The sequence below is a fragment of the Cydia amplana genome, chromosome 1 (genome assembly GCF_948474715.1).
Source record: "Cydia amplana chromosome 1, ilCydAmpl1.1, whole genome shotgun sequence".
Taxonomy (NCBI): Eukaryota; Metazoa; Arthropoda; class Insecta; order Lepidoptera; family Tortricidae; genus Cydia; species Cydia amplana.
This window is the reverse complement of record NC_086069.1, coordinates 10,023,445-10,048,848: the sequence shown is the minus strand read 5'-3', so window position 1 is coordinate 10,048,848 and position 25,404 is coordinate 10,023,445. Positions and strand designations below refer to the sequence as shown.

General features: G+C 34.8%; 2 protein-coding genes and 1 non-coding gene across 3 annotated transcripts in view; 2 read left to right on the top strand and 1 right to left on the bottom strand.

The window, feature by feature from the left end:
- LOC134647652 (rho GTPase-activating protein 7) overlaps positions 1-10,495 on the bottom strand; it is a 357,578-nt gene extending 347,083 nt beyond the window's left edge. The window contains exon 1 of the mRNA XM_063502011.1: positions 10,274-10,495. Within this exon, the coding sequence (XP_063358081.1) occupies positions 10,274-10,466 (193 nt within the window). The 5' untranslated portion in view covers positions 10,467-10,495. The remainder of the gene's footprint in view (positions 1-10,273) is intronic.
- LOC134647513 (uncharacterized) overlaps positions 1-25,404 on the top strand; it is a 206,595-nt gene that overhangs the window by 7,983 nt on the left and 173,208 nt on the right. The window lies entirely within an intron of this gene.
- On the top strand, positions 10,136-10,208 carry Trnak-cuu (transfer RNA lysine (anticodon CUU)). Its single transcript has one exon. It is a non-coding gene; the product is annotated as a tRNA-Lys (tRNA).

Below are 25,404 nucleotides of genomic sequence, written 5' to 3'. Positions count from 1 at the left end.
CGAAAAAGAGGAAATTCGAAACGAGTGGCGATAAATTAAAACACGACCGAAGGGAGTGTTTTAAATCGACACGAGTTGCGAATTACCTATTCGCACGTGTATCGAACAACGTTTTACAGTACATATGGCACTTTAAAGTTTCGACATACCTACGCACGAAAAGTGCTATTTTACGCACTAGTGCGGAAAAGTAGCCCGATATGTACTGTAAAATATGTTATTAATGATAAATACGGCAATCGATTCGATCGAGTAGGTAAATGTACATACCTATGTAGGAAATGTTCTGTTAAAGATAAATTATTCACGATAACTTTGTTTTTAAACATTTAGTATAAAAAATATAGGTACATAGGTTAGTATTCTCGTTATAAAACAACCGAAAAAAATACTCCACATGAATAATAAAGTTCACAACCTCGGTAAAGTGACAACAAAGCAATTCAGTAAACGAGCACGATTGCAGATTTTTTGTCGCAGGCGTTAATGTTCTTGCTGAATAAATAAATGTCATTTTCATTTGCACTTATCGCGTGAAGAGCTATTTTCTCGTTAGTAACTGTCGTGAGCTGGCAGGGTGCCATGGTTTTACGACCTATTACATCACACAAAATATACCTATCAGGCGCAGAACACACTTAAGTAATATGAAAATGTTGCAATTTTAAAAGAAAACCAACATTATGATAAGAATCTAATTTAGATGAAACAACAATTCTCTATCCTTTTGCAAATAAGTATTGGCAGTGAAATTCAATCATATTTTCATAGAACCAGTGTAGGTATTCTATAGTCAAGAAACAAAAAAAAAACAAATACCGTAAAACCACCGAACTATAGGTACCTATTCCCAAAAAGTTCCCAACGATCGTTGAAATTAATAAAGGAACGTGTGCGAACTCGAGCGTTATTATATTTCCGTTAAGTACCTAAAAACGAGTAATAATTAACGCTTATTTCGCAATAAAGACGTGGACCTGGATGCCTGGAAATAAAATATGGTCGTAGTTGTACGGAGATTTATTCATACTCTTTTATAATGTACGTATTTTTTTTACGGAATTTCTTTTGCTAAATACACCTAAACACTGATAATTTAAATGTAAAACATCCTATTTAAGGCCAAAATTACGAAATATGTAGTACGATTGATTTGAATCCGCAGGTTTCTGTTCACACGGAATCCTATTGCGGCAGACGGAGTTTTGACGTACACGGCATTGTACAATTTTTAACCTAACAATACAATTCTCTTAGCAAAATAATGTACCTACTTAGTTACTTTACCTATTAATTGAAAATACTTAGAACAGTGTCATGAATCATCGGAGTAAATTACTTATTGCTTTGCTTTGTTATTGACGGAATTGGTAGCGGTCACAGATATGAATATCTGCGGTAGCGGTCTATGATGGATTTGTAGGTACATATTTGCAGATTGGTGCAAATCTCGTTCTAGGTTTTTTTTAATTGACCTGCAAATTGTATATTTATCTTAGATCTTTTTTTACTTCTATGTACAGTACGGAGTTCCTATACAGGTTAGCAAATAAAGAATTTTTACCCTCAAAAAGTTTTACAGATAGGTATGTATCTTTATAAACTTTATCAGGAGAGGGTTATTTGTATAAATAAATCCTTGAAACAGGCAACAAAATAGGCAAAGTCAAAAACACTATCAGTATAAAATTTAACAACCTCCAGCCACTCGTGTTTTGAAATAAAACCACCCATTCATCACTAGATTGTCGCTTTTACAGGCCATTTGGTAAAGTATAACATTTACGGCGTCTCTTTATCGGTTTTAGTACATTTTGGTTTATGGCACCCGATGTAATCTTCGGGGAAAGGAGTTTTAGTTATTAATTAAACTGTTTAAGTTTTTCTGAAATATTTGTAAAGGATCAAGTATCTATAGATACATTAAAATTGAACAAATTTAGTTACTTACTGAGACTAATACAGGTGGCACCGGGACAAGGTACGGGGCAAGTAGTTTAAACCAAACTGGAATAAGTTTTTAGCAAAGTCAATAAGCAGGTTTTAAACATCAGTTTTTAATGCCACTAGTTAAAGGTACTGCCAAACAAATATTAGTAAAAAAAATAAAACTAACACTAGAAATTGACATTTTTATGTGTGCCTGCCCCATTATGCGAGTCGTCGCCATCCCTATTCACCCAGGTTGACAAAATCAACATTAGATCGAATTAGTAGCTACTGTAGATAGTTAAATCTAGAAATGAGTTCCATACGATTTTCTATTGGGCAAACGGGCGTTTTTTTTAAAGTTGTCCCCTACACTTTTTTTTCAAATTTGGGATTTTTTTATGTTATTTCTACTCAGAATCACGAGCTTTTTCTATCCTAATAGGAGAAAAAAAGTGTCCTAAGGTTTTTATTTCCATTCCGTCACCATTTTTCGTAGACTTTGTATGGCGGTCGCGGAATGGAAAGACCGAAAAATGTATGGAAATTTTGGGACACCCTTTTTCTCCTATTAGGATAGAAAGAGCTCGTGATTCTGAGTAGAAATAACATAAAAAATCCCAAAGTTAAAAAAAAGTGTAGGGGACAACTTTAAAAAAAAACGCCCAAACTTCGTGAAGTCGGGTAGGTAAATTTTAGTAAAGGGGGCACTGATTATCAGTCCGCCGGACGAATCAGCCTGTCAGTCAGAACAAAAAGTTGACAGTTCCGAACAACTGACAGGCTGATGATATCGTCCGGCGGACTGACAATCAGTGGGCCCCTTTAAGTTCCAAAATTTATCTTTCTCTTTAATTGAGATTTCTCGATAGAACATCAATTTTATATAAAATACCTACAACAAATCGCACAGCTCAGTTAAGTACATATATTGTTGTCTCTGATTTTAAGCCTGGGACGTTCAATTAGATTAATAAGCACATAAGCCCCAACTGGGAGCCGGTTATGAAATTTAACTTCGTACAAGATTTGATTTCGTGTGCTTGGGTCTTTAGTAATTTAAATAAAATGATAAGGGTTTTATTCCTCTGATAAATTAAATGTCTTTTTTACTACCTGATGTATGAAAATATTAAGTAGTATATGTCGTTTGACTCCTATGACCTTATAAAGCCCGTTCTAAATCCCTTTCTTTAGTAGTGTAGTGTTTCACATTATCTAGTCTCAGATCATAACCCCGTGGGTTTTAATTTCACACACAGAGGAGTCTCCTTGATCGCATCACATAAAGCTCATGAGAGCTTTATTAAAAGTCGCATCGCTTTAGAAATTTAATAACATTTAGGACTTAGGACTTTAGGACAAACATTATCATCATTATACATGTATTTTAAATGTGAATTAGTATGTTTTGGAAATATTTGGCCAAGTAGATAAATATAAAAATACATTATAGGTTACATACCTGTTAAAGATAGATAGATATGACTTATTTTCATTCATCATCTTCCTCGCGTTGTCAACGGCATTTCGCCACGGCTCATGGGAGCCTGGGGTCCGCTTGGCAACTAATACCAGTAATTGGCGTGGGCACTAGTTTTTACGAAAGCGACTGCCATCTGACCTTCCAACCCAGAGGGTAATCTAGGCCCGTATTGGGATTAGTCCGGTTTCCTCACGATGTTTTCCTTCACCGAAAAGCGACTGGTAGGTAAATATCAAATGACATTTCGTACATTAAGTTCCGAAAAACTCATTGATACGAGCCGGGGTTCGAACCCGCGACCTCCGGATTGCAAGTCGCACGCTCTTACCGTTAGGCTTATTTTCATTACAGTATTTATAATGACAGTGATGGCTACTTATCATTGATTAGTTTCATATTCATATTTTCATTTGTACAGGTAACAACAGTTCCTCCTGCTACCTTAGTTTTCGAAACCCTTCATGATGAAAGCCACTTATGTTGTGACGTAATTAATGCAGACTACATAGAAATATTTTACCTTGAATGAAACCTATTCCAAACCGTAGCCCTAACCCTTCGCCTAATCAAGCCGTATGACCTGAACGGAACGGCCTCCTCGGGTACGCAATCTAGACAAAATATATACCTAGCCTACCCTCAGTAAGCATTGAATGCTGGCTACACATTTAGTTTACCTATTCATGTAATATCTGCGTAGGGTGAAGGGAATCCCAAATAGTATGTCAACTATATAGCTAAAACTTGCATGATTAGCTTTAAATAATGCAGTTAATTTAATGGCGATGAGCTAGTAAGAATTCATCTTATACCTAGATTACCTAGGTACCTGCATATATATAGGAGGTACCAATTGGATTAGAGATTGTATCAGATAACATTTGGATGTTTGTTAGTCACGCGAAATCAGCCGAACAGAGGCCATACCGCGAAAAACGAGAATTGAAATATCTTTATCTGCCTCTCTATCGATCTCTATACCTTTTTATTGATCCCTAAAGGGCCAAAATGGATTGAAACTAGTATACCTAAATACCTACCTAGCAACTAGCAACTGAACTAATTAACGCTGTCGTGCCATGGACTGTAATGTAATGATACTTATAATGAAAATGCTGCTAACTTGAAATAGAAGTTCATTAGCGATGGAAATCAAGCTTGAGGGCAACGCAGACTTACATAGATACTGTAAGGTCTGTATGTCAATGTTTATCCATAAGATAAACCTTAAAAAAAAATACGACTTAAAAAGGGTTAAAAATATTATCCCATTTAGTTGCGCTAGCAACTGTCATTTTTAACCGAATGCCGATCCTGTGTCCGTACCATGAGTCATTGACAGTGTCAAAATTACGTTCTCGAAAGCTTTTATTTTCGAGAACGTAATTTACTTTCTATGCATCTCGCTTGCACTAATAATGCTACTAGCGAGATGCATAGAAAGTAAATTACGTTCTCGATTACGTTTATGTCAGTGCCAAACTGGTGGTAGTGGTACTGATGTGTTTTGATGATAAATGAAGAAAACTGTCCATTAGTTGTTTGGGGTATGAATGACAAAGTAGGGTGACTGCTATAGTTATTGGCCACTACATAGTAATTAGCCTTTCCTAACAAATCAGAAAGAAACAAGGGAAAAGAAGTCTTATTTTTAAGAGTGACCAATAACTATAAAATATATAGCAGTCACCGTACCTATTGTAACCAATTGGCTTGGCACTGACTTCAACCATGTCAGTTGCTAGCGCATATAAAAGGGATAATATTTTTATTCTTTTTGAAGTCTGTTTTTTTTTTTTTTTGAAAAGGTTAAATTTATTTTACCATTTTTACTTTTAAGTTTTTGTAATTAATGTCGCAGCATTCTGCAGGGCTCGTTCCTGTCTGGCCAAATAGTCATGTGCTCATGTGACTAAACACTTTTGCGCTTCGGGTACGTTTCAAGTTTCAAGATCTGGACTTGAGTGTATCAAGATTTGAGGAGTTTCCTCAATTCCTCATAGAATTCATCATCAAAACTGGACCTTGACAAATATGTTTCTTGCAAACTTAAAGAAAAAAACAAATCACCAAACGTGAAACGCGTCGTAACGTTAAAATCTTCATCAGGCACTATTTTGGACGCAAAAGATTGATTTCTTAATGAAAATACAAAAATTGCTGAGCGTATGTATGACTATAAGATTTGAGATGTTCCCTCAATTAAAAAAAGAATTTTCCAAATCGGTTTATACATGACGGAGTTCAGAGGGCATACTTACCGCGAAATACTAAAATTGAAATTTCGGTCTCTCTCTATCGCTCTTGCATATGCGAGCATTAATAACCTCTTCCCTTTTTTGAAGTCGGTTTAAAAGAACGAAATCTAAGAATAAGGCATGGCAAAGACTTAATAATGCTTTTGTGACGTTTTAATAATATGGAATTAGTGGGCGAAAGAGGATTGCAAAGCGGTCTTAAGTCCATGACAATGCGAAAATCTTAATAAGTATATAAGTAATATTAGGTACTTGATAGGTATAACTTGTTAATCTCCCATACAAATTTCAAAGATTAGAATATGAGTTCAATTCAGAGTTACAAAGTAGACTCCTATTCCAGATTTTAATCTTGTGTTATATCAACTAACTGAAATCGACTCAAAACTATACTCAGTCGCTATAGGTATTAAAGGTACAGCCAGCATCAAAACTACCTATTCGAGTCTCTATAATATATACAGTGTGTGTCTTTCATAACGACATTGGTTTTAAGTAACGATAGTTTAAAGTGCTGTTAACCACTTTATCAAAATAAAATTTAATGATTACCTTTTAATTATGAGTAATTAATTTAAAAAAAAATCTCGAGCAGCAATGTAATGCAAACATTTATTTGACGTTTCAGAGAGGAAGAGCTAGTTTCTTTTCCATTTAAATTCGATCAAAACATTAAAATAACTCTGAACTGTTGCCGACGTTAACTTATTTACTGAATTATCCACTAAGAAAACACTGCAATTTAAAACATACGCGATTTTGACCACACTAGCACAACAAATTTACATCAACAATTATTTTTCTTAGCAATCACATTTATGAATCGCATTATTCACTGAATTATTCAAAATCACTGCACATACATTTATTGTCACTTCTTAGAAATCACATTACCTAGTTCAAACATGTTTATTTTATTAAATTAATTAATATTAGGAAAATCTGTGTTGATCAACAAACTCGATGTTATCTTGACACTTCAACTCAATCAATGTGAAGTTATTAATCAGTACTTAAACGAAGCGATTACCTATCTTATTCCGCCTTCTTTGTTAAGAAGAAGTTACCTACTTACATTAGTCTTTTGAGTGCACTGGCTGGTATGACAGGATGCAGGTAGGTTGACGTAAAATGTTTAAATGACTTTTTTCATGAAATTGTCATGTCATAATTTTCTTGCCAAAATGCCTCGACCTTCGCCTTATACCTCGCAAGAATTAGCGGAAATGATTGTAATGTATGGCGAAGCTATGCAAGATGCTAACCAAGCGTTAAGATTGTATCGTGAACGATTTCCAAATCGTCGAATTCCGCAAAACCCTAGAGTCATAATGGGTGCATTGCAGCGTGTTCGGGAAGACATGCCCATTACTGGGAGAATCCAACCATTGGCAAATGGGCCCCGTCTTCATGTTCGTAATGAAGAAATTATACTGGAACATTTTGCTGAAAATCCAGAAGACAGTACAAGGAATGCCGGGCGACATTTCCAAATGAAGCACAAAACAGTTCAGAGGATTCTCAAAAAAAACTTGCAACATCCTTACAAATTTTTGAAGACACACGCAATATTGCCTAGGGATTTGGTGCCACGTTTAACATTTTGTCGGTGGCTATTGGACGAATACAATACCGACCCCCAATTTACCTCAAAAGTAATATGGACTGATGAGAGTACATTTACTCGGAACGGCGTGTGGAATCAGAGAAATACACACTATTGGGCAAGAGTAAATCCTCATGTACTAAGAGAGACCGGTCATCAATACCGATGGGCCGTAAACGTCTGGGCAGCCATTCATGGTGACCGTATAATCGGTCCAGTATTTATCGACGGAAATCTCAATGGTGAAAAATTCCTGGAATTGCTTAGAGGTCCATTGACTAATTATTTCAACTTGTTGCCGGAAGAAGAACGTGAACTGACTTGGCTGCAAATGGACGGAGCTCCCGCACATTCATCAGTTCGCGTGCGTAATCATTTGAACTTAATGTTTGGAAACCACTGGCTCGGTAGATTTGGGCCTCGACGTTGGCCGGCCCGTTCACCGGACCTCACGATGTTAGATTTTTTTTTTATGGGGGGCCATAAAAAACGAAGTGTATTCAAAACCACAAATATCTGTTGAAGATCTTCGGAACAGAATAACCGACGCGTTTCAAAAACTTCAGCAGAACACTCATTTTGAAAGCGTACATCAGTCTCTCATACGCCGATGCAACACTTGCATCGAAATGCAAGGACGTCACATCGAACATCGTTATCTTCGACGAGTGAATCGCAGAGATTGAGTTTATTTTTGTAAATGTAAATTTACTTCATGTAAATTAAATGTTTTCATTAATTTTTACTTTTTTAAATAAAAAAACTTTTAAATTTATTTTTATTTTTAATCTAACTTTGACCAAGACACACTTACGAAATTTCTCCTCGAGCAACTTTTGTGAGTGAGAAAGAGAGGAGAAACTTCGTAGTGTTTCACGATAGCAGAGCTGTTAAGTCCTTTTCTTACGAACAAGGTCACTTGTCATGATTTTTGGCGGTCTTGTCAATCAAAAGTGTCAGCGCCATGTAGGATGTAGGTAATTGTCATAAGTGTCAGGATGTCACTAAGAGCGAAATTTCAAGGAAATCACATGTCAATTGTTAGGATTAATTTATTACTGATACATTGCGTGCCCAATTAATTAGTATGAAATTTTTTTGTTTTCTATTTTTTAATTAAATATGCCAATTTCAGTTCATTAGGACTTGTACTTTCAGCCCTTAAAATTAGTGTCGTTATTAAAGACACACACTGTATATACAATTATACATATAGGTAGTAAAATATCTAGTACCTACTTACAGTTTTATTAAAACTGAAACTAACCTCTTCTTTGAACCTCAAACGTCGAAATGAATTAAGTCAAACAGCAGTGCACGTGTTATGTTAAAAAGCGGCCAAGTGCGAGTCGGACTCGCCCATGAAGGGTTCCGTATTTAGGCGATTTATGACGTATAAAAAAAAACTACTTACTAGATTTCGTTCAAACCAATTTTCGGTGGAAGTTTACATGGTAATGTACATCATATATTTTTTTTAGTTTTATCATTCTCTTATTTTAGAAGTTACAGGGGGGGGGGACACACATTTTACCACTTTGGAAGTGTCTCTCGCGCAAACTATTCAGTTTAGAAAAAAATGATATTAGAAACCTCAATATCATTTTTGAAGACCTATCCATAGATACCCCACACGTATGGGTTTGATGAAAAAAAATTTTTGAGTTTCAGTTCGAAGTATGGGGAACCCCAAAAATTTATTGTTTTTTTTTCTATTTTTGTGTGAAAATCTTAATGCGGTTCACAGAATACATCTACTTACCAAGTTTCAACAGTATAGTTCTTATAGTTTCGGAGAAAAGTGGCTGTGACATACGGACGGACAGACAGACGGACAGACAGACAGACATGACGAATCTATAAGGGTTCCGTTTTTTGCCATTTGGCTACGGAACCCTAAAAAGTGTTTTGCATTTTTTTTTCGCCGAGATTTCCATTTTCTTAATCAAGTCGAACTTATCCAGCAAAAGAAAGGCATGAGTCGGGTTTGCAAATAATAAATCTGATCACGTTTCTTATTTAGTTTGAAACATGGTTTTAATTTATATTTTTTTAAGTGAACCTAATAAAAGATTGTTTACCTATGTAAGTTTTTCAGTTAAAGACTGGTTTTATAAAAAATAATGTTTTCTATAAATAGTTAATCATGATCGAACCTCCTAATGAACGTTCAGCAAAAAAAAAACAATTATGGGGCCCAATACATTCCACGACTCTTCTCTTTCCGCACAGACTCTACAGGGTGACATTTAAGTCGTGATCAGTAATATGTTTTTCTAACTCCATAAACAACGAGCAATTTAATGCCCCTACTCTTACTTTCTTTTTTTTTTTTTTTTATTTAAAGTTTTAAACAGCTTTGTAAGATATTTCAAATGAAAAATTAAGTAAATTTTATTTCTAACTGGGACAAATGACAAAATTGATGTCAATGACAGTTCCGATTCAATTTACTAATTTAAATATCTTAATAAGCCGTTGTAATATCCTAAATCCACTTATAACAGTAAAATAAATGACAAAAAAAAACTTGTCTGATTTTATATAAGAGTAGGGGCATTAAATTGCTCGTTGTTTATGGAGTTAGAAAAACATATTACTGATCACGACTTAAATGTCACCCTGTATAGGTAAGTTATTTCCACACATCTGCTTTACGGCATCTATTGCAACTCTCCTAAATCGCCCACTTACCTACATTAAATGACGTAAGGTGACGTCCCTACCTAATTATATTATTTGTGTTAAGCTAACAATTTTAATATAAACCAGGTTGATTTTCCATTTTCCGTGAGAAGAATATTATTATGAACAGAAAAACGGTTTAAAATGCGTAATTTCAAACACGTGGCAACAGCCCGGCTAGCTCAGTCGGTAGAGCATGAGACTCTTAATCTCAGGGTCGTGGGTTCGAGCCCCACGTTGGGCGCATTTTTTTTTCATTTTATAAATATTTTATTAAAATAAAAAAGTTGGTAATGTTTTGGTACTTACCTGCAATTTTTCGCTCCCTCATCTTCCGCCATAGTTGTTCTGCTTTTCTCATCGGCCAGTTCTCCACTTTCGCACTGAAGCTTCTAAAGAATTTATATTCTTTGAAATGAGACATTCTTCGTTCCATTTTACTGGGAGTATGTCCCGGTGGTGGCGGGGACGGCGCCTTGGGCGTATTTGAAGGAGACGCCATATTGGATTTCAAAATTCAAATCAAAACACTAAAGTAGTTACACGTTTTTCACAACGTTTTTTTCTTTAATTTTGGTCCCAAATTTCACATTTGAATTTATATTTAAGACACAATTTTCTTTTTATTTTCCCTTGATACATTCTTACGCGTAGATAATAATGATTTATTATGACTTTTACTTTTGATTTCTAGATAATTATCTCACTAGTAAGTAGATATTTTGATACCTAAATTTTATTCTTATAACTTTTTAAGTTGGTACTTATTTAACACCAGCAATGTGACTGTGGATATTTAACCTGAAATAAAAAAAAACTAGTTAGCGAATTTAAAACATTGGCAACGTTCTCGTATACCTAACTAAAGTACCTATTACCTATTAGACGTATGTAGTGGTAACGGCGGCGCTCTCGCTCTCACTAATATCTATGTGTAAAAGCGGGACGCAATTTATGAATTTTGACAGTCGACTAATAATAAATTTGGTACCTACAGTAAAGTCACGATAGTTAGTAAAAAGTAAAAAAATCACACTACGTCTTTGACATGTTAGATACTTATTTCCTACATTAAGATAGAAATCATACAAAAAGTTTTTAATTTGGGATCGCAACGTAATGTATGCCTACACAGATAAAATAAGTATGGACCAAGCTTTGGGTAAGCTTGTAAAAGTTAAACAAAGAAAATTGTCTGTATATTGGAATGCAATAATAGAAAATGGGTGGAGTCCACTCTAAATGACAGGCCGCCTATACAATTAGGTTAATAGCTTCAAAAACGGAAAATTACTCACTATGTTCGCTATACTCTTAACGCTTATTTTTGTATGTTCTAACGTTAAGCCGAAATTTTATTTAAATTTAGTACTTGGTATAATTTATGAACGGTTGGCGATGACGGACGGCTCCGTAAACAAACGGTTTTGATACAAATAGACCGAGTTCAAAGGAATCGTAGATTGGTTTTGACATACTTACCACGAAATATATGGATACAAATGTATTTTATCTATTATATTACGTAACAATTACCTACTTATGTACCTACCTAAAAATTCTTGTCAATCAAAACCAATAATATTTTATTATTTTGCTATTTTAGTCAAAAAAATGTTATCTGTTTTATAAGGGGCAAAGTTGTTGATACCCGAGCAAGCGAAAAATTCCAAAATTGAACCACGAGCGTAACGAGTGTATGTTTGTATTACTAACCTTAACAAAACGTAATGTAAAAATGGCAATTTCGATTAAATTGACTATTTATTTACATAGAGGATAGTTGATCTTTGAGTAAGCTACATATTACCTACAGACGTAATAAAATGTATGATTTTTTATATATAAATGAAACACACATTACTTTTACAATACAGGGATGTATTCCTAAAGTAATATGTAAAAACAGGTAAACATATTTCCAGCATGGGGCACTGGAGGCCTTGGTCACTTTTTCTTAGTAAGTATATGTCATTTATTTCAGTTTAAAATATATTTCAGTTATAAATTTAGAGGCTTTAGAGAACATGATGATACGATTACCCCCGGGCACTCCACAACACGAAACATGAAAAGGTCACGCTTACTAAAAATAATATAATAAATTCATTCAATATTATGATTGAAGTAGGTAGTTTGTTTGTGTCCAGTTTGTAAATCCACTAGTTTTAGTTAGAAATGTACCACTAAAAGTAAAAGATAAAAAAAATGGTAAAAGATACCACTTGTTCAAGGCTGATTCATAATTGTGTTCTTATGACAAATAAGACACATTGACAACCGTCAATAAGTAGTTTCCTTGCCCATATATATTTGGCCCAATGTTTCTCATTGACTTATTTTCTTGTTTCCTAGGTTATTCATTTATGTTCATTTATAATTTAAATTTAACTTGAAATGAGTATCTACCTAATATCGTCGGGTGACAAGTAAAATAAGTCACTAACTAACACCATTGAAATTATTGGACAATAAACCGTGTTATAAGTGTAATAAAGTGCATTGTTACTTTAATTTTTTGATAGTACTTAGTGACTTTTACTTGTCAGTGTCACCCGACGATATGTACTAGTAATAGAGCCGTGTTTATTATTTTAATTAGTTAAGCCAACTATGTTTTATGTGATTGATTATTGATTACATAAAAACAGCTTATCAGAATCAATATACAAGATGGAGCGATTATAGTTTTATGAAACTATTGAAAGTAGCTTTTGATTGTACGTAGTTACTCTAAATATAAAACTGCGCTCCGACATACGGCCTCGTGTGAAAACAAACTAAAAGGATTTACGTATTATTGCTTTTAAAATGGCTTTTTGACGAATTAATCAATTAAAACTGCGCATCGACCGTGAGTGGTTCTACAAACATGAATATCGGGGCAGAAGCCGGGCCGTAGCGGCCGAATAATTCCGTACTCGATTCAGTTGAATTGTGTCCATTTATTTGTGCTACTTTATGGAATAAACACGTTTTTCTACGTATTTTCTATAAAATCTTTTGAAATCACTGAAATTGTAAAGTAATATCAAGCCACTTATGAATGAATGCACTTTTTGAGTTAAGTTTTTTTTTCATTTTTACGGCATACGTCATTTACAAAAGCGTCACTCAAACGCCAGGATTTTATTTGAAAGCATGAAGGTTTTATTAACAGCATACCTATGTCATAATCATAACGATTACACTTTTTGAGGCTGTGGGGACTGCTACATTAATACAACGACTGTACGATACAACGAATTTTCGATATTAATACAACGAATTTTCGTAGGCACTAGTTTTTCGAAAGCGACTGCCATCTGACCTTCCAACCCAGAGGGTAAACTAGGCTTTGTTGGAATTAGTCCGGTTTCCTCACGATGTTTTCCTTCACCGAAAAGCGATTGGTGAATATCAAATGATATTTCGTACATAAATTCCGAAAAACTTATTGGTACGAGCCGGGGTTAGAACCCGCGACCTCCGGATTGAAAGTCGCACGCTCTTACCGCTAGGCCACCAGCGCTTTTTAAGGATGACATTATGGCCTGTTTCGCAAAATTCAAAGGTCACACCCTCTGATAACTTTTGTGGAGCAACACTGTGCAACATTTACAGTGTTGATCAACGTTGCTCCACTGCGGTGTGGACGAACCTAACAAAAACTTGCAATACAAGCTTTCAACTAATAGTTAGAGAAGATATATTTCAACCATTTCAGTTAGGTAGTTAAAAGAAATAAGCTCTTCAATCAGGACCCTGGAGGTCTGAATACCTGGTCAAAGATTGCTCAAAACCGGGACCTTTAGGTACTGTAGGTACAGGGGATTACGTTTCTAGTTTAAAAAATGCACACATCTACCATTATTAGAGAGCGATTTTACTCGTCGCACGACCTAACATAACAAATAAAAAAATAACAACGGGTAGCACTCAGGGAGTGTCGGCAGAAGTGAAAACTCAATCACTACCTATTGCAAAATGTCTGCGGCACTATGTATAATTGAGGTTAACGCCATCTAGCGTTATTTCGTCGCATTACTTGAAACCCCTAAGCACATCACTGTTAGTACCCGAGTTATATTAATACCAGTTAGAGCGAAACTCACTAGATGGCATTTAAATCAATAAAGAAAAACTCAATGACATTGAAGTAACAGTTTTTCTATCAGGTCACGTGTCCGTCTTACGTCTTACGGTCACGTGACACCTGTTACGAGTTTAACATTTTTCTCCATCACAAAAAGTGCACAGCGCCGCTAAAGAAGTTTTCACTTCAAAATTGTATAGGTACCTACAACCCCTATGTCCCCTCTTTGGGGCAAATAGCATAATTTGATCTACATATGGATACGTAAAGTGTCATTCAATAGAACTTGCTAACTATGTAAACAAAAGTTACTAGTTAATTGACATTCAGTGTCAATTTTAGTATGGCGGTTTGTTTACATAGTTAGCAAGTTCTATTGAACGACACTATATGTCAGAATTACACGAGGAAAGGTGGGAAGCTTTATAGAATGTAGGTAGATATTTATAGTCTCCATAAATCAGGCAAGCGGATATGGAATATTGGAATGATAAGGACTTTCCCCGCATTATGAGATTTCATTTCATGAGTTAGATAAAGTGATACCGTATTAATCAAATTAATTTACCTGGGGTTTCTTTCATTGTCTTATCGTGAATATAGCAATGGGGGTTGATGTTGGTAATATACAAGCAGAGACGCGAGAGGCTGTTATATTATTGATCAGACATAGATCTAACAACAAGAAATATTAAAGCTGCCGATGTGAGGAATGTAGAAACATATTATCCGTATCTTCTTTATATATACGAATATTCGACTTTTTTTGTAAACGTTGATTATAGTTAGTTTCTTCTGGTTAACACACCATTCCTCCTTTACTGGAGTCATCCCAGTAAAGGTAAGACTTTAAGTAGAGATACTCCCTACAATAGGCGGCAGTGATTGGCACTTTTAAGAGTCAATAATTATTCGGTACTCTATATAAGAATAGGAACATATTCTGTTACTTCAAACAAATATCCATTTATAAACATTTGGAATCATTTTAGTACCTATGTCTTATTAATGACATTAAACCAAATAATATAGTAAATAACCCTTTAAAACTAATCGACACAATCTTACTTGAATAAACCAACCCATCAAAACCATTAAAACATACTTTTTTAAATGACTTACGCTAATATATGTATCTTACCTCACTATGACGTCTTTCAGTATTTACATACACTTATCAACCTACTTACAACTATGTTATAAAACACTAAACCACTCACTACACAGCACAATTTCAAATTCGGAACATAAACTTTGCAAATTCAAAAATATAACGACATCCGTTGCGGAAAAAAAGTTACGTGCCGAGAAAATTTCAGTAGCGTGCGAAACGTCCCAACGGTTTGCGCGAATCTACAGGTCTGCCTGCAATGCCTCAGAGTTTCCCGCGCCAATGTGCGAGGGGAACGGGAAAATGGACAACTTACATGCGAGAACGGGATAGTTAGACCTTTGGCAATGCGCACGTGGGGTCGGAAAAGCGCTATAGATTATGGAAGTTGTGTAAAAATGTATTTAGAATGGTATTGTTGCAATATTACCGCGAAGGCTTCTGAAAGGTTGTATTTTATATTGAATACTAGTCTATATAAAGAAATCAAAGTTTTTCTCGATTTCAATTAAACTCAACATTATGTGCAGGCTAGAGGCTATTCATAAATTACGTCATGTCAAATAGCCCCCTAGATGATAGACATCAGATGTGGATTTAAATATATACATATTGCCAAAGTGACAAAATATTACCTACTATCTTGTAAATACACCCAAATTTAAAGTTTGTGATAGCATATTTTTGTATCTTTGTTCGGATCCATTTTTTTCGACCTTGAGTGTACACAACGTTTTTAAAGTAAGTACCGTAAAATAGGGTGAGTAGGGTCAAAACTGAAATTCAAACCTCGATAACATTTTATTTTTACATATGAAAACTGAATGGTGTATATAATAAGTGTTCCGGACGTTTGTATTTTAGTTTTTATTTTATTTTGGGTAATTCCATTTCATAACTTTGACGATAAAGAGGAAAACCCACCTCACCCCGTAGTGCCTCGTATTTGGGGTGAGAGGGGTTTTCATACAAAGGTGATTTTGGAAGATTGTTGGATCGATTTTTTTTATTATGCGTATTACTATAGCTCCATTTTAAATTGGAATACATTATTTTTGTAGCAGTAGCCTTAAAATCCCTTCTCACCCCCCTCTCAAACCTTCTCTCCCCATTCATAACCCACCTCTCCCCGCGAAACCTACTCACCCCGTTTTACGGTACCCCATAATATTGAGGAAACCTCAGCAGGGAGTTCATTCCACGACGCGGCGCGGAAGGAAATTCCTTTGAAACCGCACAATACAGGGTGTGAGAATGAACTACCTGCCGACTGCGAGCGGTGAGATGGCATATATCTAACAATTCTATCATTATTTGTCTGAGCATACTTATCCATTCCGAGCAAACTAGGAGTCGAAGTGGACGCCATGGCCGAAATCGGCCGGAAGGGATCATCATCATAATCACTTAATTCATTATACATATAACACAAATAAAGATTTCTTGATGAAAAATTTATTTTTTAAAAGGTCTTTAATAAATATTAAACAATACATATTCATTTGTAATTTTTCTAGATAGGCCGCTGAGGAACTTTAATAACGTAATACATATATGTTATATAAATAAATTAAATTGATATATAGACTGAGCTTCGCTCGGAAAACATAATATATATAGGTACACATATATATAGACTTAAAAATGCGCGTTTCCCTAGAGACAAGATTTAGCTAGATCGATCGATCGACATAGCAGGTTATAGCTATAATTATAGGCTTAGGTACCTAATACTGACCCCTTTGACAGTGTTACTTACAAAATATGTGTGACAGTTACACGAAATAAATGAGTTTGAAATGTGAAATTTAGAAAAGGTTTATTTAGAGTAGTTACTCTTATTAACTCATCTAAAAATCATCCTATATGTAGAGATTAAATATTCACATAAGTAGGTACCTACACAACTGTGTCATGGAGGGCGACGGAACGAAATATACATTATGACTGTTGGTAGAGTTGCGTATAGATATTTCATAGGACCTACTCTTTTGCAATGACTGTTGTTTGAACATTATACAGTTTAAAATTTTAAATCTCAAAATAATCAAAACTAGGTTGGGTGCCTGAGGTTATGTATTCTAAATTGTCAGTGTAAATTGTACACCATAAAAACTTCATCACATTCATTGGTATTCAAAGTGTGGGATGGTATAAATAAACTTGATACACTGATTCAAATAATATTACTTCAGGTCATTATCATTCAAAATTATTTCAATAAATACCTACCTACTAAGATGTAAATTAAATCAAGGTTCTTTGCTTTGCGGAGATCTGATGAAAAATTTCCCCCTAGTATGTATATTTCGTTCCATTATAATTTGAATAGGAACAAGTTTTTACCCGCAGTTACTCCCTCGTCGCAGCGATTATGGGTTATCCCTCGGCAACTGTAACTTTCGGTCTGAAAGCCTCTCTCCGACCCATAATCTAACTCTATGCAAAAGTTCAAGTAACGTTCGGAATTTTAAAATCTTATCTTGATTTGATGTTATTCTTAGTGCATGTGCCAGAAGTGCGAGCGATCATTGTGAGATATATCATATCAAATCAAGATAGGGTTTTTAAAGTTTGAATGCCGCTGCTGTTGCCTCGTGGCTCCGTCAGATGACAAAAGTCAAAAGTTCTTGTTTAAGCGCAAATAATATAATGTATCTATTTAGGCAATGATGTTTAGTATCAATAAGAAAATTAGAAGGATTGTAATATTTGATGTTGTATTGCTAAGCTAAACGTTAAAAATAAATCGTTTTGATCTATTTCATGTGCATGGCATAGTGCAGCGGTCGGCAACCTTTTAGCAGCCAAGGGCCACATAGTAGTTTACGAAGTTGACGCGGGCCGCACTTTGTTAATATTTACGACTTTATCAGACATTGTCGTTTGTCAATATTACATACAAAATAGCCAGGGAGGCTCGCGGGCCGCAAGTGACAGCTTCACGGGCCGCGGGTTGCCGACCGCTGGCATAGTGGTATGGGCAGATCGTAGACAAAATAAAAACACATTTGGTACACTACCAAAAACTTCTAGACTCAGAACCGGTATTTTATTTTCATTTACCCACGGAAATAGTACTCGTAATATCTCCATTTCCTATAAACGCCAGCGATTGTTTTTCATTGCCAATAAAATAATATTTTCATACGTTTGTTTTGTTTGGGTACTTTATAGTTCTGACGTAATCCGATAAAAATTAATAGGCATTCTAAAATAGACATGAATCCGAAATATTTTATAGTATTTGAGTGGGCGTGGTGAGAGGCTAGTTGAGTGGGTTGTTTACTTGTTTTTGCAGGTAACAGTGTCGATGTCGGCGCGTCGAACATATTCGTCGGACTTTAAGGCTCTATTCTTTTAAATATGTAAAAAAAAAACATTTATTCAACTTGCCACAAACTTACAAGAACGATTACAGCAAACTTAATGAACTGAAAATCAAAGCGCTTCTAAAAATGATAACCATATAAATCAATTTGCCTTGTTACAAACAGGCTTATAAAGCAATAAAAAAACTTTACGGGACTTTGTGAAAGTGAAGTTTTCAAAGCACTCCGATTACACTCTGTTTTAATAACCATTTGAAGTTAGAAGTATCTCAGATACTCCAAAGTTACTTTTTACATTTATTGATTTTAACCAACTGGGTAAGTTTTATGTAGGTATACGAGTATAACCTTAGGATATATACGTATTAACTAGGCATGTACCGACTAGTCGGGAAAGTCGACTATCCGGCCACATTTGTAGTCGGCGATTAGTCGGCGACTAGTCGGCAAAAAAGGTCGATTAGTCGGCCTATTATTAATTACAGAAACCAGGACATAAATGAAATAAAAAGGCAATATTAATCAAATGTTACATGCCCATTCTATTCAAATACGTATTTAGGGTACAAAATGTGCTTGTGTTCATATTAAATTCATGTATAGGTAATTATCTAGGTGTATCGTCGCAGTAGCAGGGAACATCTTTCAGTTGATATTGAAAGCGCGACGACGACGCAAGGAGCAAAAAAATTGTTTTAATAATGCATCCGAACTTGAATAAAGCTACTACAGTTGCCATACGAATGTAATCTTTATCGTGAAGTAACGATCATGAACTTGGCCGACTAGCCGACTAGTCGGTCGACTAATCGGCCATCCGAGCGCCGATTAGTCGGCTAGTCGGTCAAAACCATAGTCGGTACATCACTAGTATTAACATATTATTTACAATATTGTTATTTATTATGTTTATACTACATTGTAAACCGTATTTCTGGGACTGGCAGAAATAAAAAGTGTTTTAGCAATTCAGATGTAACATTATTTATGTATAATTTATCATCTTAGAGTGCATCGTGTTTTAGCTTTTTTTACAACAAAGAAACTATCTAAGCACATCGCCATAAGCACATAAATAATATACCGGGTTTTATTATGCTATTTGTGATTACGTAATTCTAATTAATACACGGCATTAAGTACCCGATAAATACATATACTTACTCATATTTACTGCAATTACTGCTTCTCAGTTCTTTAGTTTTTTCTTTTTTTTTTAGTTAACCCGATTTGAGAAGTTTTTTATGCTAAAAATCTATTCCCATAACAACATAATTTCATACTGGGACATATAGCTCATATAGGTAGGTACTGAGGTTAAATTGCCATCGTTTTCCGAATGTAACTACAAGAACGTCAAATGTCTTAAAAAACCTGTAGGAATTGAGTTCTAAACCCGCCTTACCAGAACTTTACGCCGTAGGAAAACGCAAAAACCCGTCTTTTTCAGGACGCATACAAACTTCATGTCCGTTAACATATTGCGATTTTGTACCTTGTCACAGTGACAATAGTATGAGGTCTCTAGTTACTTTCATATTAATTGTCACTGTGACAAGGTACGAAATGGGTCATAAATTAATACTTTCGACCGTTGGAACTTTATATTTAGATTTTCCACCTTATTATAATACAGACATATTATGAATAGTAACTTTAGCCCCTGTAGGTTAAGGTAGAAAATTAAATGCAACATAACATGAGCCACAACTGAAGTTGTAGTGCAGTGAATACAGTCAGTCGAACTTTATTGGTTTTCTACCTTTATTCACTACCGTACGTACGTTACCGTAAAACGGGGTGAGTAGGGTTAAAACTGAAATTCAAATCTCGATAACATTTTATTTTTACTTGAAAACTGAATGGTGTATATAATAAGTGTTCCGGACGTTTGTATTTTAGTTATTATTTTATTTTGGGTAGTTCCATTTCATAACTTTGACGATAAAGAGGAAAACCCACCTCACCCCGTAGTGCCTCGTATTTGGGGTGAGAGGAGTTTTCATACAAAGGTGATTTTGGAAGATTGTGGGATAGATTTTTTTTTATTATGCGTATTTACTATAGCTCCATTTTAAGTTGGAATACATTATTTTTATAGCAGTAGCCTTAAAATCCCTTCTCACCCCCCTCTCAAACCTTCTCTCCCCATTCATAACCTACCTCTCCCCGCGAAACCTACATTTTAATTGCGCCTTTCCTATATATTCAATTATTTAACTCTTAATAATGATTTAATGATAATAATTTATAAATACATTTTAGCACATGATAAAAGCGGTATATATTTTAAAATTTGAGGTTTCAATCTCCCGGGCTATCATTTTTGTGAAAAAAGAGTTTTTAGGCTTTCACGTTAAAGATGACACAAGTGAGGTGTGTCTATTATTATAAGAAGCTTCGTGGCTCAAGTTTATTTGGAAAAATAATCATTCAAAATGTTTATATATTTATACCTGCGTGACCAAGTTTCTGTTAAATTCTTCTCTTCAGTTCCGTTGTGTCTCTTCTTGTTGTTCCGGAACACGTCTCCTGAATCATCCTGCATATTATATATGCAAACATTACTACTTGCATAGAAGCCCACCTGAAAAGAAGCGAGCTAGAATATTTAACCTTTATTTTTGTACAAAGAGCAACTTGAACCTATGCGGTAGCCTCACTTTTCAACAGCAAATAAAGTATAAGTTTCTTGTTATAGCTGTTAGTAGTCTTCCGTATGGTTAAGGGTACCTTTCAGATTGTAAGCATATGTAATTATGTAGTAGTGTTGCTTACGTTAAGACTCTAATTCTATATGAAGGCAAAAGCCACTCGACGGAAAAATGGACTTCTTGAATAAAAACGATTATGTAGATAAGCGACTTACCTGGTGTTTCATTATAAATAGTAGTATATTTAATATTACTATAGCATAGGTAATAATTCAATGGTCTACGAGAAAATTAATATTAATTATATTTAATTATGAAAATTTATAGGTACATTTATATTTCTTTCGATTTGACAGTTATATTTCAATTGTATTATTATTGGCATATAAACTCCACCTGCCAAATTACCTATGCAACCTAAGGCAAATACTACAAACTGTTCTAGTGGGTCAAACCAAATTGTCAGTAAATAGGAACAAAACAACTGTACTCATCCTTTTCTTTTGGGTGCTAGGTACTAGTGTAAGACAAAGATAGTCTATGATTATCTCTATATTTGAAATGAGGCAGTCCTTTGACCTTTGACAAACTATTGTAAGCAAACGCTTATGTTCTCGATGTTCATGATTCATGATTACAATAATTATCGAGCGTGTAGTAAATAGTAGCTGTTTTGAACACGCTTTTTTAGGGTTCCGTAGCCAAATGGCAAAAAACGGAACCCTTATAGATTCGTCATGTCTGTCTGTCTGTCCGTCTGTCCGTCTGTCCGTCCGTATGTCACAGCCACTTTTCTCCGAAACTATAAGAACTATACTGTTGAAACTTGGTAAGTAGATGTATTCTGTGAACCGCATTAAGATTTTCACACAAAAATAGAAAAAAAACAATAAATTTTTGGGGTTCCCCATACTTCGAACTGAAACTCAAAAATTTTTTTTTCATCAAACCCATACGTGTGGGGTATCTATGGATAGGTCTTCAAAAATGATATTGAGGTTTCTAATATCATTTTTTTCTAAACTGAATAGTTTGCGCGAGAGACACTTCCAAAGTGGTAAAATGTGTGTCCCCCCCCCCCTGTAACTTCTAAAATAAGAGAATGATAAAACTAAAAAAAATATATGATGTACATTACCATGTAAACTTCCACCGAAAATTGGTTTGAACGAGATCTAGTAAGTAGTTTTTTTTTTATACGTCATAAATCGCCTAAATACGGAACCCTTCATGGGCGAGTCCGACTCGCACTTGGCCGCTTTTTTATTATTAGGTCGACCTGTATGTAATTATGTAATGGAATCTTGCAAGTTTTTGATCCACTTCCCGGTTTCTGATTAAGCTGAAATTTTGCATACACATGTAAGTCGGGTGACAATGCAATATTATGGTACCATCGAGCTGATCTGATGATGGAGACAGGAGGTGGCCATAGGAACTCTGTGATGAATCAACGCAACCTAATTGTGTTAGGGTTGTTTAGAATTGTCTCGATGAGTATTAGTTGTCTGTCGTAAGAAAAGTACAGTCAGCGATAAAAGCTTGTACCAAAAATGAAATTTTTGCCAAAAACTTATTGCTACATATTTTTGACTTCGTAGTTTGTTACGTTGTACCAACGTTGTACTCTCGCCACGTTGCTGATTTATTTTACTGGCAAGGCCTGTTCTTTGAAGTCTACGTCAAAACGTCATCCAAAGCTAAAACATATAACCAGTGTCGTAAAATGATAATTGATTTGTAGCGCGATTGCATAGGTAAATTGAGTTTGTACGAATTGTCTTTTTTTTTCTCAGAACAAATTCTAAATTTTCAGTATGTCTGAATAAAAAAATCTCGGTCCTTAATCTCCAAGCTCATCCAAACATGAACCATGAACGAAATACGATAATGTAGGTACGTTCTATGATTAACCCCTTGAACTATTTACAGCTAATGATAACCAATTGAAATCAAGTGATTATGACTAGGCCAAATGTATTTATAACTGAGTGATTCGAGTATTATTTTGATGCTTCTTTAAAACACTGGTACTCATAACAGGCATGTGAAGGATTGCCAACTTAATGTTCGTTTAAATTACTTTAAATGTTTACAAATCCGAAATTCATACGACATTCCTTAAAAGTTTTCATTTTCTACATTCATTGCTTAATTGTGTCTATTTGCCGACGCCGTTTTGTCAACTAAATAACTAGTGTTTAGTTTTAAGTTTATAAAATACATATGTACAGACTAACCTGTAAGATACCTATTTGTAATATGGGCCTTGTTGCCTGATTTAAATTTCTAAATAAATAAATAAATATACTGGGCCAATTTTTAACAATGGATATCACAGAACAAATAATGTTCTAATGGATACGAGTATCATAAGGGTACCTACGGCAAGAGCCTAAGTAGTCTGATGGAAGATATGCATAGCGTTATAGGACTACAAAATGGGCAATCCTTTAGCAAAAGCTACTGCAGCACTATAATATTGTAAAACGTTGTACGATACACGTGCGAATAGGTAATTTGCAACTCGTTTCGATTTAAACCACTCCGTTCGGTCGTGTTTTAATTTATTACGACTCGTTGCGAGTTACCTATTCAAAGTTTTTCATTCCTACTTTCCGCACTTGTATCGTATTTTTTTTACAACAGCTGAGAAGCGTGCAATTTTCTCAGTAGGATTTATTTACTTACATGCGCAAAGAGGTACCTACACTTTTCAGAGATTTTTTACAAACTTTCCCCCGATCCCCACTATCTATACCAGAGAACCAATGAATAAACACACCGATCGACGATTATTTATATCATTATTGCACACGAAAATAGTCTGTTTTGATCTATGGCCGCGGGAATACGAAACTGAGCTATTTTCATCCTAATGATATCGGAAGTTCTATTCTAAATCTATTTTAATAGTAGTTTATGCAACAGTGATATAATAAGGGTTCTTAAAATTCAAGGGTCGAAGTTACAAAACGAGACGTAGTCGAGTTTTGTAAAAAAAGACCCGAGAATTTTAAGAACCAATTATGAGCTGTTGCATACATTACTTTTTCTATGACAGCTGCAGCAAAAAAAAAAAAAAAAAAAAAAAAAAAAAAAAAAAAAAAAAAAAAAAAAGTTATTATTAAAAAAATGAGTTATTATTAAAAAAAAAGAGTTATTATTTAAAAAAAATTGAGTTATTATTTAAAAAAAAAAGGGTTATTATTTAAAAAAAAAAAGAGTTATTATTGTAAATGAAAACATACCTCTTTCAATCAAGATGATCGGAACTTGTATCTTTAAAAAAAATAAAGCAGTTGTATTATACTCATAAGATGACTGCTAGCAGTCATCTTATGAGCCTATAGACAAAGCATTCAAATGACATTGCTTTAGATATCACTGTCAGTCATTTAATTGACACATTTAAGTGCTGGAGTAGAAAAAATCAAAAAGAGAACCGAAGAGCTTCATTTAATCGATATGGATTTTTTTTAATTGGTAGGTGCCGCTCTTTAACCTAGGATATTAAACACTTTAAATACTCGTACTTTGTTTACTTGTGTTTTAATAGTAAGGTTATTGTGCTTATGGTATTATCGATTTCACAAACATCTTTACAAGCCCATGTTCAAAAAATATATTTTCAAGACCCTATATTGTCGCTTATAAAGATGTTTGTGAAGAAGCGGGTTCAAACCCCGGCTCGTACCAATGAGTTTTTCGGAACTTATGTACGAAATATCATTTGATATTTACCAGTCGCTTGCCGGTGAAGGAAAACATCGTGAGGAAACCGGACTAATCCCAATAAGGCCTAGTTTACCCTCTGGGTTGGAAGGTCAGATGGCAGTCGCTTTCGTAAAAAACTAGTGCATATGCCAATTCCTAGGATTAGTTGCCAAGCGGACCCCAGGCCCCCATGAGCCGTGGCAAATTGCCGGGACAACGCGAGGAAGATGATGAAAGATGTTTGTGAACTCGACTGTACCATCCCCTCCTCTCCTTGTATCTATATAATAATATATTCCATATTTAGTAAGCATTAGTAAGTAATTAGTAAGCATTATTTATGAAGACAGATATACCTAGACAATGTTAATGTACTTACTTAAATGTTCTAATCTTCGTATAAACAATCGTCATTAAAATCAAACGAATTGTGTAGAATTTTTGTCTAACATTTTCCAAGTAACAATAAGTATGATAGTAAATCTGAAAAGCACAATATTTGTTAATACATCCTAAAATGTAATTTTCCTCTTCTAATTTCCACGCAACCT